At 33.3% G+C, this 18,470-nt stretch overlaps 1 protein-coding gene and 1 pseudogene across 1 annotated transcript in view; one reads left to right on the top strand and one right to left on the bottom strand.

Annotated features, from left to right (window-relative positions):
- Positions 1 to 18,470, bottom strand: part of BPTF (bromodomain PHD finger transcription factor) — a 130,017-nt gene that overhangs the window by 70,167 nt on the left and 41,380 nt on the right. The window contains 3 exon segments of the mRNA XM_011368578.2: positions 2,882 to 3,070; positions 12,180 to 12,368; positions 12,911 to 13,114. Coding sequence (XP_011366880.1) covers positions 2,882 to 3,070; positions 12,180 to 12,368; positions 12,911 to 13,114 — 582 coding nt within the window.
- Positions 7,129 to 7,247, top strand: LOC111744897 (annotated as a pseudogene).

The following is an 18,470-nucleotide window of genomic DNA, read 5'->3' as shown; positions in this document are numbered from 1 at the left end:
CTGTCACTTATAATCACCAAATTCTAACTAATCCAAGAGTAAGATTTTGATCCCAAAATATGGCACTGAATAAATCAAGATGAGGTAGAGGTATTGGCTATCTTGCCATGCCAGGGAAAAACATTAGTAACCTTCGATGTGTCAGAGCAAAGCAGTTGGTTAGACCATCAACAATTTTCTCTTGGTCCCAGACCATGAGTTTACCCATGCTGGAGTTTTATGCCAAGATTTTGATCTATGGTGGCTACTTCTTGGGACCATCTATATAAAGTCCTACGATAAAGACTTTATACATTGTCTGGTCTAGGCTGGACTTCCTAGAAAGCAAAAAGGGAATGGCGCAGCACTTTAAAAAAGAAACCCTTCAATTTAGAGCCAACAACCCAACAGTGCCGAGAAGCAATCTTTGCCACTAGCTAAGTTTAGTGCAAATAAGGGAAAGGAGGCAAAAAAATTCATTCCCAAGGGTAAGATCTGAAAGGAAAACAGGCAGAGAGCGGAAGTCCTTATCTAACACTCCTCACCCAAATCACCTCGTGCAGCCTGGCAGAGCTGCTGTTTAATTGTGTCAGGAGGCAGAAGCCTAGACAGACCTTATTCACCTGCGGGCTAGGGCTACTGGTCTGCTAACCAGACAAAGTACGCAAGTAGAGGGATTTAGCTCCAACCTTGAACCAAGTTTCTGGGCATAAGGTATTAACTGGGTATCACCAAGCAAATCTATAAGGGAGTCCCATTGCCAGAAAAAAGTCCAAACCTGCCAAACTAGGATGTATGATTACTGACACTTACAGCAATCCCCAGCAACCCATCTCTGACAACGACCAGCCAGAACTAGGCTGCTAAAGCAGAACAGACTCCAGAAGGGAGATCTTCCCATATGCTTCTCACTTCTCATCCATAGCCATCCTTCCAGAAAGCCAACGGCAGCCAGATTTAATAAAAAAATATCCTCCACAATCAGGATAATGAATGCTACAGGTAGTTAAATTTTTAATTTGCTGATGGATTGTGAGTTCAAGATAAGCAACATCCAGATCTAATCAAAAATAATGCACAACACACAGAAATCCCAGATACAATTACAATTATCCGATGTAATTTTGAGAAAGAAGTTTTTGAAAAATTTTTCAGTTGTGGGTGAGATCTTTGCGTTATGTTAGGCAAAAGCATTTCTGAATTTGAATATACAAGTTTGTGCTGAGTTACTGAAAGGTGGTATTGTAGTTATTTACAATTTTCTGTTTTTGCAGCATCTCTCTTTTTTGGAAAACCATTCCGACTCCACTCCAACCATATATTTTTGCTGAAGCTGTCAATCATAGTACCTTGCCTGCCCTGGCCATGGGGGTGGGAACAATATGTCCAAGAAAAGTCACTCATATTCCTTCCTCTGGGGCTTTGTCTTTGGGTCACAGACCTTGAAAATATGACTATAAACCACTGATACCATCTTCCCTGTCACTTGAAAAAAGCCTGCCTGTATTAGGAGAGAATGAAGTTAACACACAAACATATGCAGATCCAAAAGGTGAGAAACAAGGAGAAGAGGAGAAAGATTTGATACCTGGGGGTCCAGTTATGCCTGATGATGGACTGGACACTCCAGTTACACGAATAATTAAATTCCCTTTTTACTTAAGCTAGTTTAAGCTGGTTTGGTCACTTGCATTTGAAAAAGTCCTAATTAAAACAGATCTCCATATCATAACCATACACAAAATTATACTCCAGAAGGATTAAAAACCAAGTTATAGAAGTATTACATAAAATTACTGTAAATATACATATATTCTTGGGATAGAGATGGTCTTCTTTAGTAAGACACAAAATCCAGAGAAACCCTAAAGAAAAAGATTGTTAAGTTTAACTACATAAAATTTAAAAATTTCTGTACAAAATAATAAAAAGAGTTAAAAACAAGCTGTGTAAGTATATATGTAAAATAAAAGCTTAATAGTCATAATACAGAAAGCATTCCTAAAACTCATTAAGGAAAAATATGAAAAGTCAATAGGAAAAAATGAGCAAATAATATGAAGCAACAATTCACAGAAAAGCTGAATAAACACATGAAATCAACCACTTAAAAGTAGGGATATGAACATTTTTAAATGAAATACTTTCACTAGTGACAAAAATATGAAAGACTAATGATTTGAATTTAGGTGAGAGTATGAAAAAATGCATATATATGTAAATTACTGGCAAAAATCCCTTTTAATGTACAATGAAACAGTAGGCATCACTAGTTTTTAAATGTGCCTATCATTTGACCCAGCAATTCCACTTACTTTTCTATACTGCCAGAAATACTTGTGTAAGTACACAAAGATTTATGTTGAGGATGTTAAAAAGCACCACTACTTGTAATAATGAAAAATCAGTTAACAGCCTAAATGTCCATTCATAAAGAAATAGTAAATGAATTATGGATCATCCATACTGTGGAGTACCATGCAGCAGTTAGAAAAGAATGAATTCAATTTATAACATGAAAAGATTCACTACATGTATTACTGAGTGAATAAAAGCAAGATGCAGAACAATACATGCAAAATGATCCTGTTTAAATTAAAAAAAAAAAAAAAACTTTTTGTAAACATACATACATTAATGTAACTGCACGGAGAAAGAAGTAAAGTTACACACCAAACTGTTGGTGGTGGTTACCTTTGGGGAGGGGATGTGAAAAAGATCGATTTTTCCTGTGTGCTTCTGTATTTTTTAAAACAAAAACAGTAAGTGCAAGTGTTTAAAAAAAAAAAAAAGGAAAAAAGAAAAGAAAATCTACTCTTCCCACCCCCATCGAACTTGTATTTAAAAAATTAAAAATTAAAAAATTAAAAAGTTCGCTTTAATGTATGAAGTGTATTCTTACCTATCTCTTCGTGAACAGAGACAGGTGTATGAGACTCTCTTTCTCCATTTTCAGGATCATCAGCTGCCTTAGCAGATTCACTCTGGGAAGAGTTTAGTTCACTGCTGCTGTTACTGTTTTCCAGATTAGGCTGAATGGAGGTAGTGGTAGCACTAGTATTACTGCTGTCACATGGCTTGTTAGGTTCTTCTAGAAAAATAGAATATCTGATGTTTAAATTGAGAATCACATCAAAAATAACTAATTGTCAAAAGACATTTTATTGTTTCAGGACTGCATTATATAACTGGATTTTAAAAAGAAAAGCTGCTCATGATGTATGAATAATGCAATGTATGAAAAAATTCATAGTCAACACCCTATGAGTTATTTTTTAAGTCTCCCAGTCTGTTAACTCAGACTTTTATCATCTTAGTCTATAGTGCAAAGCAGACAATTTTTCAGATACCCCAGAGCTGAAGAACAATAAAAGAATGTAACTATCTCACAAAACTTACACTGTACCAGATACTGCAGAAGTGATTTTGAGGTAATCCCTCAAAATCTGAAATTCATACTACTTTTCAAAAAGTATTCAAGGAGTATCAGAAACAGAATTAAACAAGATTCTTTATCTCTAAAGTTTTCTGCCTGAATTCTGTGCCCCCAAATTAACTAAAAGGTAATGCCTAGGGATTACTAATTTTAAGAACAATTTAATAGTATCACTAAGAGTATGCTTTCTGAAAGTATATCAAAATGAACACTACTATGAACTAAAAAAACCTACGTCTCCCCATGGTAGTTCAGAAATTAAAAGCCTCACTCTGTATTTCACTTGGTCACTATTAAGATACTCTTTAAATCAATCACCTAAATTAACAAGTGGTTGACAGTATATCGCAAAGGCTATCTCTACTGTATAATGAGCTTCTAAATTTTTTTGAGGAAAAAAAAATCTGATAGAAAAATGGAAAATTATATAAACAGTCACCAAAAAAAATGAAAATGGCCTTTAAACATATGGAAATATGTTCACTTAATTCAAAGTAAGAGAAATGCAAAGTAAAACTACATAGAGAAACAACTACTCAGCTATCAGACTGGCAAAAATCCAAGTCTCACCATACACTCAGGTGGAGAGGCAGTGGGTTAACTGGCATCCCCTACACATTGCTATGGGAATGCAAATTGGTGCAAAGTGGGTAAAAGGAAACTGACAACATCTAGAAAAATTACACTCTTAACCTAGCATTCCGATATCCAGAAACCTATCTCAAAAACACTGGCAAAAATACTAAATTACTTATTTACAGAGTTATTCATTGCAGCATTATTTATAATGGCGGAAACAAACAAATGTCCATCAATAGGACACTTGTTTAATAAAAGATGACATACACAATGAAATATCATGCACCATAAAAAGAACTGAAAAAAAAAATCACTATATCCATATGACATGATCTCAAGATTAAATATAAAAATAAAAGTTCAGAACGGTACTTATAGTATGCTAACTTTTGTGTAAGAAAGGGAAAGAAATATAAATTTATGAACATATTTTGCTTTTATTTACAAAAAAAACCCCCACCTCACTAAAAGAATAGCCAAACATTAATAAAAATGGCTACCTATAAGGAAAAGGAAGGATCTGGTTACCCAGAGAAGAATGAAAGTGAAAGTTCTCTGCACACATATAGTTACATAAACTTTGGAATCATGTAAAAAATTAAAATTAGAAATGCAACCCCTAAAAACTGAAAACAAACTGAAACAAATAAACCTAACTGTATATCAAGTTGTTAGCATAACCGCACAAAGAGAAAAATCATTTCAAGTGACTCTGGAACACAGTACTTTGACTGTTAAGTCCTTACTGGAAATATGGTATAAGAATAAAGAACTGCAAAAATCCTTTAATGCCATTCAGCAGTCTTAATATAAGCAGTAATATTGGTTATATGAAATTACTACAACCTATAAAATAATTTCTTATTACTGTGTTAATGCACATCAGAATATTAATAATATTATTAATAGACATCTGTATCAGGATAAAGAACATATATAAGGTACTGTTGTTAAGAACTAACGCTTTCAGTGTAAGGGAAAAGAAAAACAAGTGTAAAAACAAAGAAACTAATATGCAATCCTCAATTTAAATCTGAAATGTCAATAGGAATTGTCTTTTTCTTTTTAAAAACAGGTATTCCCTAACATTACCCACCAAAGAAGCCTAGAGGCAGTGAGAGCCCAAGAGCAATAAGTATACCCAGGCCCAGATTATGATCTCTAAATATCATTCTCCCACTAAAAGAAAACAGGGTTTCTTGGAGGAATGACTGATTTCAGGTCTGGGGTAGAAAATGGGAGAAGAAAAAAAAAAAAAAAAACAACTTCAGCTGTCTTATTCTGCCAAAAAACCAAGGAAGCTATCTAAGACTACAGGGTCATGGTAAAAGCACTCAAAAACCAATGTGAAGGGGCTCTGCTGTCAATATAAGCAAAATAAATAACTACAACTGTCTGAAACAAATTGAATACATGCAGACACATGAGTTCAAACAGACACCTAAAATGAGAAAGCCACGCCCTTCTCTCCAAAGTCCATTACTCGTAAGTCACCACTGAAAGTAACTGGACACCAACTCCTGATTCTGAAAATTAGAATTTAGTAAAAATAATTAAGCATTTATTCTTGCTCTAACTATATTTCAATATATTCAAAGAGCCTTAGTTAATGAGGAAAACTTCTTTACAGAAAAATTCTAGTTAAAAAAATACAGAACAAATGATAGAATCAGAAATCACCATATTATAACCTCCAAAGAGATAACTGATTCTGGAAAGATCATCAACTGAGACATTAACAGGGAACTTTACAATGTTAACACCTGAACTCAATGATCAATCTTAGCATTTGTAAAGGTGGAACAAACAGACATCATGAGGTGTTTGATGCAAAATGACATGAGGTACTCAGCAGATAATTATTAAGTATTCTTGCCAAAAATCCTTGAAAATGAATTTACTCAAGGCTTCAGTAACAAATAACATCAAGAGGAAGGAAACAGATAAATCCTGGATGTGGGACATGACAGGGAAGGACATACTAGAGTTCTTCAACAAGTCAACAGCCTGTGCAAGAAACTTTAGATTAAGAAACTCCGGAGACATAAAACCAAGTATTATGTTACATGGGGAACTTATTTGGAGTTATTTCAGATACAGCAAATGTTAAAAAAAACTTTTAAGTGAGGAAATTTAAATTGACTGGATAACTAAGGAATTGTTAATTTTATTAAAATGATCATGGCACTGTAATTATGTAAGAAAATGTCCATATTCTTTAGAGATGTATACAGGGTTGACATAACATGATGTTTGAAATTTGCTTTAAAATACTGAGTGGGAAATAACCCAAATCCACATCAACAGGAAAGAGTATAAAGAAACTATAATACAGTTACACAGAGGAATATTATAATGCAGTTAATATGAAAGAACTCCAGCAATATACATATTAGTAATATGACAAAGTGAAGTTAAGTTCCAAAAAGTTATACTTAACACAATACACTTAATAAGATATACTTCACACAACACACTTGCTATAAAATTTAAAATAACAAAAACATATAATTTTTAGAAAATCATGTAGATCAACTCAATGAAGCAAGAGTTATGTGAGTTATACATCTTTGACCTCAGGTATCAACAATCTTATTCTACTGGGTTTCCCTGACAAGAAGGAAAGATATTAGTGAACAAAGGATTCAGTGCTGACAATCACTTCGGGTAGGAGAGAGGGAGCGGGGGCTGGGACTGGGGAGATGGTTAGATGCAGGTTAATTTCAAAGCAGCACTTAGCTTTTTGTTTTGGGTAATAGGTTCCTAGATGTTTATTTCATTATCAAAGATAATGTTAAACCTGGATGAATAAATTAAAAGAGACTACACACAATGACCAATGATAAATGCAATTAACTAAAGACTATGACTTATCTAATACTATACCTCTTGAATCAAAGGGAGATTTTTAATTTGAGGCAAAAAAAAAAAAAAAAAGAAAGGAAAAGGAGGTTAAAAAAAAATGTGTGAAGCAAGTATAACTAAATCTTGATAATTTTTAAATCTAAGTGTTAGATATATGGGGCAGGGGTCCATTATACTACTTTCTTAACTTCTGTGTATATTTGAAATTTTTCATAATAAAAAATTTTATATGAAAGTTAAAAATGGCAAATTTAACACTTATACCTACTGTCTATGGCCATGCCACCCTGAAAAAGCCAGATCCCGTCTGATGTCGGAAGCTAAGTAGGGTCGGGCCTGGTTAGTACTTGGATGGGAGACCACCTAGGAAGACCAGGTGCTATAGGCATAAAAAATAAAAAATTAAGAGATTGTCAGCTAACAAGGTCCTTGCAATCTGTGAGGTCAACCAAGGATTGCCTGGCCTAAAAAATTTTAAAAACTTAAAAATAAATAAAATGATCTAAAAAAAATTTTTTTTAAAGAAAACTTACACCTACAAAGCTACAAACCAGTAATATAATCAACTACTTCCTGGGAAAACACATGTAACTGGAAGAAAAGAAATCTCACACAAGTAACAGATTCCTCACTAATCATTCCTTTTACAGCTGTAGATCTAGATTTGTAAAGTACAGTATACCTAATTTATGATAGTCTAAAAATCATTTATTCAATTAATGAAATAGTATATAAAGATCTTCCCTCATTTATGAGCTCAGAGTTCAGAGTACATTTTCTTAAAAAAATATTAGAAAAAGTAATTAGGTTCTAGACCAGTCCATAAAAACTTTTTCAGTACGTAACATACTCAAGTTTGGTTTTAATCAAAAAAATAATTCTGGGGTAGGAACTTAAGAGATTCAGATTCGTGTGTGTGTGTGTGTATGTGTGTGTGTATTTCAATGTATTCAAAGAGTCTTAATGAGAAAAACTTCTTTGAAGAAAAGTTCTAGTTAAAAAAATACAGAACAAATGAAAGAGTCAAATCACCATATTATATACATCTTAAAATACTTTATAGAGTGTGCTCTCTGCTATTAGGAAGATAATGGTACTTCATAAGAGGCAATCAATCCCCTACCCAGGTATTCTGATCTAAAAATACCATTAACCCTCTAAAAGCAAACTGAGTTCAGATTCTATCCTTCTAAACTTTTAAGGTATTAATGAGCTGAGGACGAGCATAAACTCATAGTGTATAGGTTTTCTGTTCATCTGTCCCTAGTAAATTTGCATTAAGTGGAAACAGTGTTTTCCTCCAGTTGTAAATACTGAAATTTTTTTTTTAAATAATGGTTCTAAAACTCTTCACCTCTTTAACTGCATTAAACTACAGGATTACAGAAATCTCAAGCATTTGCTTCAAAATACCACAAAGAAGGTATATTAACTACCAACACATACATTTTAATCCTCACAGTGCAAAAGTTCTAACCCTACAACAAATAGTATCGGTTCTGATATTTACAATACTATTATCATTACACATGACAAACACTGTAAATGACTAACAAGAGGAATATTTTTGTAGTTGTCCCTCAAACCAAAATTATATATAGATCTTGTTCTTCGACTTCTGAACATAAACACTAAAGTCTTTTTAAAAAAATTCTAAGCAAAAAACTACAAAGAGAAAAAAATAACTTCCAACTAATGGTAAAAGAGAAAATTTTTTTAAAGGAAAAAAATGAGGTAAAATAATCAGAATGCATATGACTAGAAACTAAAACAAAACACATTAAAAATAATAAGAAACAAAAGAATATTTTATAGATGTTAAAAGTTTCGATATAGTCATGGAAATATTTTCAAAGCAATTATAAGCAGCTCAGGAAATAAAGTTTTATCTACTACTGTTATTTTCCTAATCCCAAGTATTAAATCTAGAGGCAAAACAAATGTCTGCATTATACATTTGATTACAAATTCTCAACAGTGGATTTGAGCTTAAGATGCTAGAAAGACATGTGTTCCTTTTTCCCCTTCAAATTTAAAAACTGACATTCCGGTACAAAATGTTTCTAATCTAAAATCCATGATAAAAGTTTCATTGTGAAACTGAGCTTTCTGTTAACTACAAAGAAACTATAAAGAATACAAAACAGCATACTTGCTATAGGGGTCGTTTTTGGCAACATTAAACCATTTTCATGAACTTATGTGAAATGTCTGGAACACAGACACAGGGGAAAAAATCCAAGGTATTAAGACATAAACTTTAAATGTGATATCTACCAATCTTTCCCAAATATGGCCCAAATTTCCAGTTTAATCTTCAGTCTTAACCACATAAAATCTTTCTGATTACTAATCATACCCAGTATCAAATCATGAAAAATCTGCCCATTTTTCTTACGTTCTCACTTCTACAGATTTTTAGACCGCAAATTTGTAATTTTTTTGCATGTTATCTATCACATGAAAATGAGTCACCTGACAAGACTTGACAAGGTACAGCTTGAAATAATATACATATATATATTCCTAAAGAAATTCTAATGTAGATGTATTTCTAAAGAGATTTTAAATCCTCAGATTATTTTTCAAAATTTTTCTATTTCAGAAAAGATATACAATAAAACATATACAATAAAAGCTACTGTAGCTTAAAAATATGATTAAAAATAGAGAACATTTCACAATGACAAAGTTAATGCAACAAGAAAATATAAAAATTATGTGCATCTAATAACACAGCCTCAAATTACATAATGTAAAAACTGAAAAAATTAAAAAAAAAAAAAGGCAACGCCACAGTAAATAGAAATAATTTATAAGTATCTTGCAGAGAAGGAAAAAAACATAGAAAGGACAGAGATTTGAATAACACAATAAGAAACCCTGACCTAATTGTCCTAGACTGCACCCAACAACTAAAAATACATATCCTCTTCTAGTGTACATGGGACATATATCAACATTAATAAATGCTGCACCATAAAACAAGCCTAAACAAATCTTAAAGTACATAAAACATGCACAGAATGTTCTCTAACTACAATAGGTTAAACTAGACATAACAAAAAAGTAACTAGAAAATCTCCAAATGTTTGGGTATTATGCAATATACTTCCATATAAATGATGGGTTAAAAAAATATATAATGGAAATTAGAAAATATTTTAAACTGAATGATAAAGACAATATAACATAAAAAATTTGTGAGATGCAGCAGCAGCAGTACACAGAGGGGAAAACACATAGTCTTGACAGCAGACGTAGAAAAAAGAAAAACTAAAAATCATCTAAGCATCCATCTTAAGAAGTTAGGAGAAAAAATAATAAAGACGATTTAAGAAACTTTTGGAGGTGATGGATATGTTTAAGCCATAGATTGCAGTAATGGTTTCATGGGTGTATATTTATCCCCAAACTCATCAAGTTGTATGTCTTAAATACATACAGCTTTTTGTATTTCAATTATAACTTGATAAAATGGCTTTAAAAAAATCGGAGGGGATCCACAAAAATGCAAAAATGAAAGAATATAATAAAAATAAGAAATAAATTAGAGAAAACATTCAATAGAGAAGGAGTCAACGAAGCCAAAAGTTTTTTTTTTTTTAAAGACTAATAAAAATTGTTAACAGTCCTGTGAAATGCTGATCGAGAAGAGAGAACCAATTTCTGGGTTGAAAAAAGTGAACATCACTATAGATCCTGCAGACATTAAAAAGGTAGGATGTTATTATGCCAATAAAATTTTAAATTTAAATGAATCAGGGATTCCTAGAAAAATAAAACTTATTAAAACTGATAGTAGAAAAAAGAAAATATGAATAGCCCGCTATATACCCCAAAAATGAAATCTACAATTAATAACTTTCCCACAATGAAAATTTCAGGACCAGACGGTTTCAGCAAATATTTAAAGAATAAATAATACCAACCCACAAGAACTCCTGCAAACAAGAGGAAAAATGGGAACTTGTCCCAACTCAGTTTATGAGGTCAGCATGATCTTGACACCAAAGCCTGACATGGATATTATCAGAGAAAGAAAACTGGAAGTCAATCTCACTCATGGAAGGAGTTTGAAAAATCTCAAACAAAATAGGATACAGCAATATATAAGAATGGAAATACATCGTGACTAAGTTTCCAGGAATATAAGAATGGATTAACACTTTTTAAAAAATCAGCGTAGGAATGTCTGCTTCTAGTCAAGATAGAGGGACTAAATTTACCCTCCTCCATGAAACAACCACAAACCAAAAAAGAGAGCACTTACTAGAAAACAAAGGAACTCAAAGGCACTTCACAAAAGAAGATAACTAAATGACCTATATACACATACAAATATATGCTTGCGCGCTCTCTCGCTCTCTCTCTCGCGCGCGCGCGCGCGCGCGCTCTCTCTCTCTCTCTCTCTCTCTCTCTCTCTCTCTCGAAGGTGCTTGACATTCTTAGTCGTCAGGGAACTGCAAGTTAAAACCAGAATAAGATATCCCCACATTCCTATCAGAATGACTAAAATAAAGGTGTGGGGGGCGGGGAGGAGGAGATTATGTGATATTCTTACAATACACAGAAAAAAATCTGTCATGATTTTCATCAAGGTATTAACTATAATTTTTGACTTTTAATGGTACTTCCAGGGTTTATGTTCTTGTTTGCTCAACTAAATTTTCTAATTTGATTTCCAAAAAATATAAATAGTTCTTATAATAATTTTTTTCATTTTTAAAAATGGCAAAAGAAAAGGCATAATGACATTTCGAGGTGCTATGTAACTTATTTTAAGTGAACTTTAATTTTAAAAGCATATAATATGAATTACTGATTAACTTACATTTTTATATCGAATACATCTTACAAAAATGTTTTGTGACAGTGGTTTTCTATTATGATATTATAGTTTGAAATGTTAGAAAAAAACTACATGAGCACATGCAAACATAAAATTATTCTGTTAGCACATAGAGAATAAGAATGATCAAATCATTCAACACTGAGCCATTAGTATGTAAGTACTTAAAATCAAAATATCTGCCACTACGGTCTGGTGATAAAATATACAATTAAGTCTATTAGACAAAAACAGCTAAATAAACTTTGAAAAGCATGACGATTATGATGAGTTTCAAGCACTAACTGCAAGAACATTTGTCAAACTCCAAATGTTAGGTGACAATTTAGCAATCAAGGATGGCACTTAGGTAAGCAAGCAGCATGAATGAACACATACTTTAAGTTTTAGGTGACATTCAGCTTTTACTACGAAAGGGAAGGATTCCCCCCATTACAGAGGCATTGATTGATACACTGCCCTCTGTACCTGGCACATCCGGGGGGAGCTCAGATGCCACCTTCTTCTCTGCCATGTTGCTGCTATCATGGGTTTCTGAGAAACACCCCACGGGACTCTTCCCTTCAGAGGGACTAGTCTCTTCTGAAGAAGCATGTGTTGTGTTGTCGCCAAGATTTGCTGACACAGAGTTACCTTTATCCCCAACTTCTGTTGGCTCTACAGTAAAATGCACAACAAAACTTTAAAGATATTCTTTAAAATTGCTTTAGGACATATGGCCACATTCAATCCACTACTAAAAATGAACGATCACCAAAAAACCCTACTTTTATTTGATGGCCATTTTGAAGAAATTAGATTCTGAGATATTTCTGCAGTAGGCAATCCAGAGTATTTAAGAATATTAAACATGTTAAGAATGTTTAAGTAATATAAAAATGAACATATTTTATCATATACAAAAGTGGACATTCTAGTATAAAAATAGTGATTTTTTGCTAACAAATCTCACAGGGAAATGGCACCTTATTACAAAGTATAAATAGAGACATGGGTATACCATCATAGAAATCCGTCAAGACATAAAACGCATTACAATGACTGTATGTTACAAGGGAAAAGCGTATCTTCACTCTTTAGAAATAAAAAATTAAATAGTTGCTTGTAATAAAAAAGATCTATTTTCATTTGCAAGTAAAACTGGAGGTTTTATAAATAACATTGATGAACTATTTCTTTTTAACCAAGTAATTTTTTACCCTCAGATTTTCCTTGCTCAGGATCATCTTCTGGTGCTTTGTCGTCGCTGTCTTTTTCAAGGGACTGGTCTTCAAACTCCTCTCTGCTTTTCTCAGCATCTTTGGGGTTATTCTCAGTCTCACTGTTGTCCTTTTCTATTTCTTCTGGGCTTTTAACAACATCAATCTCTCCCTTTTTGGCTTTAATGGATTCCAAAATTTCTTCTATAATAAAAACAAATAAAAAATTTTGTTTCCATATATACCAAATACAAAAGTACTACAAGTGCCATGTAAGAGTTTCAAGTTATTAAAGTTAAATGTTAAAAAGTATTAAAATTATGAATATGGATCAAGATTACCAATAAAATTTTGATATGTAGAGAACTCAACCAATTTGGTTATCTTAACTTCTAGAAAATACATGTTAATTATAAGTTCTTTCTCTGTAAAACCATTAATCTACCTTTTGAAACTGAGACTTGATTATAGATCACTGTCACATGCTCTCCCATATGAGAAAAATCGTAAGCTGACATAGACCCACAGTCTGGGCAGCACGGTACAGTGATCAAAACCTTCAGACCCACTGACCTAGTGCAGACAGGACTTGAATTAGCTGTGTGACCCTGGGCAAGCTACCTAACCTTCAGTTCACTGTAAAATGAGAAAACAGAGGTCCATTTGGAAACATTTCTCTCTGCAGTCCCATAACTTTTCTGAAGATCACTAAATCCCTAAGGGCTCTAATCCTTGAGCAGTGAAACTACGACATGGTACAGACCACAGGTTATTCTTTGGGTTATGATCCATTACTATCACTTTTATTTTGTTGCTCAGATTGTTCAAGCTTTAGCCATAGAGAGCTTTTTCAGGTGAATCCTGTGTCCTTTAATCACACCTCAATCATTCACTCATTCATTCATTCATCTAGCACTTCCTTACTTTCCAGCACTACAAGATACTCCAGGCTCACCTTGTATGTTTTCCCTGCCTCCACCCCAGAATCCACCATTTCTCTAAGGGGTCTTGGTCCTTTTAAATCGGAGAACAGTATTCAGAAGCCATGATCTGGGTGCTAGGTGTACCTGTTACTACTGGGGTATCGCTGCTTTTATATTCTCTCATCCAACAGAACTAGGAAATGCATGTATACTAACTCATGTACATATACACATACATTATTTCTGTAGCTATCTGTGTGTGTGTGGTTCATTCAAGCACGGCCCTGTTGCTTCTCTGTAACTTGTTTCTCTGACAGGAGAAACCTGGTTCTCATTACCTACCATGTACTTATTTGGTCCACAATAGTATACATAGTAATTACAGAATTGATAAACTGCATACACCCATGAGAAAAAAATTTACCAACTTGAGTACAATGTTTGTGATGAGGAAGAAACATTCTTACTGCCATACACTCACGGTCCCTCTTTTTGGATTTTTAAAATTTCCTTAAGTGTTCTCTAACTTCATTTTCATCACTATTTCTTAAATTGTAGATGTCTAGAATGTTTCCTAGGATTAGAAAAACTTTGTAAAGTCATTACTGGAAAATACTGACCTTTCTGATAAAGTGACTTACAGTTGAGCTGGCCGGAGTTAATTCCTCACACCCTCTCTCACCTCCTCTACTAATTCCTATAAAAATTTGGAGCCACTGAAGATCTAAGACAGCTACAAGACAACGACTCAAATGAAAGTAATTCCAACTGGCATTATTTTCTGTCCTCATCACCCAAGTCATCCCAGGATCCCTTTTTACATGACTTTCTTTCACCTCTTTACCTATCTACACATGCTACTTGCAGTTCTGATTTACACTAGCTGCATTTACTCTTGTTAAGCACACTAAACTTATCGATGGAAGTACCACAAATCATTCTTTTTAAAAGAATTTTTTATTTAGAAAATTATCTGCTTTTCTTAGAGCCATAGTTTTTTTTTTTTCAAACACAGCTTCACCCTGCTCTTCTACTGCTAGATAGTCCTAACCAAACTGTAGTAATTCTTTCCAATTTCTGTAGTGCCAGTTAATAAGAATCAAACATTAAAAACAAATCTATAACAATCACAAGTAGAATGACCACAGATCGCTGATTTTCTATAATGGTTCTAATTTCAAATATTCTATTTGTTACCACTCTATCAAGCACATCTATATTTATCAGTCTGGATGTGTTTGTTTCTGGTTTAAAAAACGATGATACGCACAGCCATTAGAAAAACAGACCAAAAAAAGTTAGAAGAGAAAAACATTAAAAGATGAAAGAAAAATCATCAGTTTAGGTTGTATCTGATCTATATAACACACATATTTTAAAAACACATACATTCTATGCCTTGCAGGAATATTTCAAAACTAAGCTGAAAGAATTAACCTACCAGACGTCAGTAAGTCTCTTAGAAAAATTCATTCCAAAAATAAACTTCCTTCAAACAAGCAAAATAAAGCATTACAAAACACAATTACCATAAGGTATACAATAAGACAAATTTAGTATACCATTTACAGTTACAAATATATAGTAAACTGTGGATTCTAAATGATGGGCCCGTATTTACTGTATAATTCTTTTGACCTTTCTGTATATTTGAAAATTTTCATAAAAGGAAAAAAGAAAAAAAAAATTCAACAACCAAAAGTATAATTAAATTCTCCAAAAGTGGACATAACATGTATATAAAAACCTGATGGTTCTAAATTTGAAAGGATTTATGCTATTCGAGAAATTAAAAATGTCAAGTCATTAGGACAGGCTATGATTCTGCAAATTATTCCTGGCTATTTCAGAACCTCGGTAGTTTCTGTTGTTTTCATCTCATAAAATTCCAAGTTGAAGACCACCACTAGGCATTATTTTGGGTATTTACCTGGGGCTGCATGCTCCTAAAATAACTATCATAGCCAAGACTTTGTTTCCCAGAGAGAGCAAACTAAGGTAACAGTGGCAGACCAGTTTTTAATGGGGAATTCTTCTATCTGAATGTTTAACCCATTGCCAGTACACTTCTTACAACACTGCTGAGAGGACTTAAGGCTTATAAAACATCTAGTTGAACACCTGGCCTACAGGAAGTATACAAAAATGTTAGTTTCCCTTTCTCTTCCCCATCAATTTTCAACCTGTGAATTCCTCCTCCTTTAGTACCAGGTTGCTTGCACCTTAGCAAAAGAGGAGGGGGAGGAGGGGAAAAAAGAAAGAAAAGTCACTTTTCGTCTAGATCTCACCATTAAATCCAAGGTGCAGTTACCTTAATTAAATGCACTCCACGTTGTACTAGGAGGGTAACTGCAGGGCGCAAGGCAGGCAGCCCACAAGTCTGGCCATCCAACTTTCTAAGAACACACTGTGGCCTACCACTCAAAGCTCTCTCTGCTGTTCTTGATTACTACAAAAGGTTTAACTAATATTTAAAAGTACACTGCATGCCGAATTACACAGAAACATGCTCGCAGGAAATCTGAAAAATATAAAAAGGAAACCAACTATAATCCTACTATGCTAACTGGTTATTTTTTAATAATAAAGGCTGGTCTATTTACCCAATTGGTTATTTAAAAGAAGAGAATTTAAGTACCTTAAAGACTCAGTTACTGTTTTTGCATGGTACCTTATATAATTCTCCAATATACAGTGTTCTATCACATGATAATCCATAATGGAATTAACTAATTCCTCTATACTGAACATTTTTAGTTTTTTACATTCCCTTAAATCAGACCACTGAATGTTTTAATTATCCATTCCTATTTTGGTTTTGTTCTTTATTAAGATGATACTATGCATACAATTTGTACACAAAAAACTCTAGAAAATATTTCTATTTCAACGTACTTGATAAAAATACACTTCATATTGCTTTTTAGGGGACTGGACATGTTTTTTTATTATTGTACTAAAAGCTGAGAATGCAAAAAAGTAAAAACGGATTTATTTGTCCATTTTAATGCCATGATTCATGAAAGGAAATTATGAGGGGAGGTAACCAAATTGAAATTAATAAAACTTCCTCTCCAAAAATATTCATAAATTCAAGAGACTATTAATGCAGAGTGTGTGAGAATAAGCTTGTATATAGCTGAATTAAACAAGCTTATTAAATGCAAAATCTATTTTAAGAAAACGGAAAATGGGGAAAGTTAATAGGCATGTATGTTTAGTAGATAACGTATGTAGAAGAGCAGGAACCAGGCAGTTGAAGTGTACTTTCAGAGTCTTATCGATCATTTTATCTATGTTGATTAAAAGGTACTATTAGAAAACATAGGTGATACTTATTAAACATGCACAGAGTGTATCTGGCAGGATTTCTTAAAATGATAATAATGGTTGTCTCAGAAAAGAAAGGTGAAACTGGGGATTATGACAGTAATTTCTACAAATTATCGTGTGCATCTTATTATCTTTTAAAAAGCAAAGGATTTTTTAAAAGCAAAAAGTTAAGTAACAAAATAAAGTAGCAACTGAAATATAACCCAAAGTATAAAAGAAATATCCATGAGTATATACTGACATAAATAAATGATTGAATAAATAAATGGAGGAGAGACAGATATCCTGTGCAGAAAAACTCCAAATAATTTATGTAAATATCTGTTCCCTCAAGGAGGTGAAACATAATACCTTAACCTGTAAGTGTGGGCTGTGCACAGTGACTGTCTTCCCAAAAGCACAGAATGAGTGGGAGGAATAATTTTATAATGTAGAAACCTGACAAACACTACCTCAACCAGCCGATCAAGGTCAACATCATCAGTGGTAAGTCAAGTTGACAGCATGTACTGATATGATGACGACAATGGCACTTCACCTCTGTGGTCTTCCTCCCCAAAATGCATTACCCCAGGCTAACTATGAGAAGAACATGTGACAAAACCATATTAAGGGCATTCTACTAAATATCTGACCAGTACTCCTCAAATCTGTCAAAGTCATCCAAAATAAGGAAAGACTGAGAAACTGCGACAGTCTAGAGGAACCTAAAGAGATATAACTAAACATAATGGGATGTCGTGGACCGAGTCATGAGACAGAGACGCACCATTTGATAAATACTAAAGAAATCTGAATAAAGTATAGATTGTAGTTACTACAACGGATCAACACTGGTTCGTTAGTTACGACAAAAGCATCGCAGTAACATAAGATGTCAACGGGAATCGTGGTACAGGGTATGTGGAAGTCTGTACTACCCTGGCAACTCTTCTGCAACTCTAAAAACATTCTAAAACTCAAAGTTTTATTAAAAAAATAAAGCTTTCCATCTGGCCGCAGCCATCAGGGGCCTTAAAAGGCTCAGTTAAATGATTTCCAGAAAACATGTGGCAGACTCATAAAACCTCTTGAGATCTAAATCTCTTTCCATTCAAATATTTTAAACATCTATTTTGTGTGTAGAGGTTGTTCAACTAAAGGAATGTTTATTAAACTAAAACAAATGGAAAATAAATAAAGCAAAGAGTAAATTTTAAAAAATACCACTTCTCATAATTAAAAATAGGACTCCCAAAAAGGTTTAATAAGATACTTGAATTAAAGAAACAAATAAGCACTTTGGGGGACAGTAGTAATGACCA

The sequence above is a fragment of the Pteropus vampyrus genome, unplaced genomic scaffold (genome assembly GCF_000151845.1).
Source record: "Pteropus vampyrus isolate Shadow unplaced genomic scaffold, Pvam_2.0 Scaffold143, whole genome shotgun sequence".
In the NCBI taxonomy this organism is placed as follows: domain Eukaryota; kingdom Metazoa; phylum Chordata; class Mammalia; order Chiroptera; family Pteropodidae; genus Pteropus; species Pteropus vampyrus.
The sequence above is the reverse complement of the archived record's forward strand: the minus strand, read 5'-3'. Positions and strand labels throughout refer to the sequence as shown.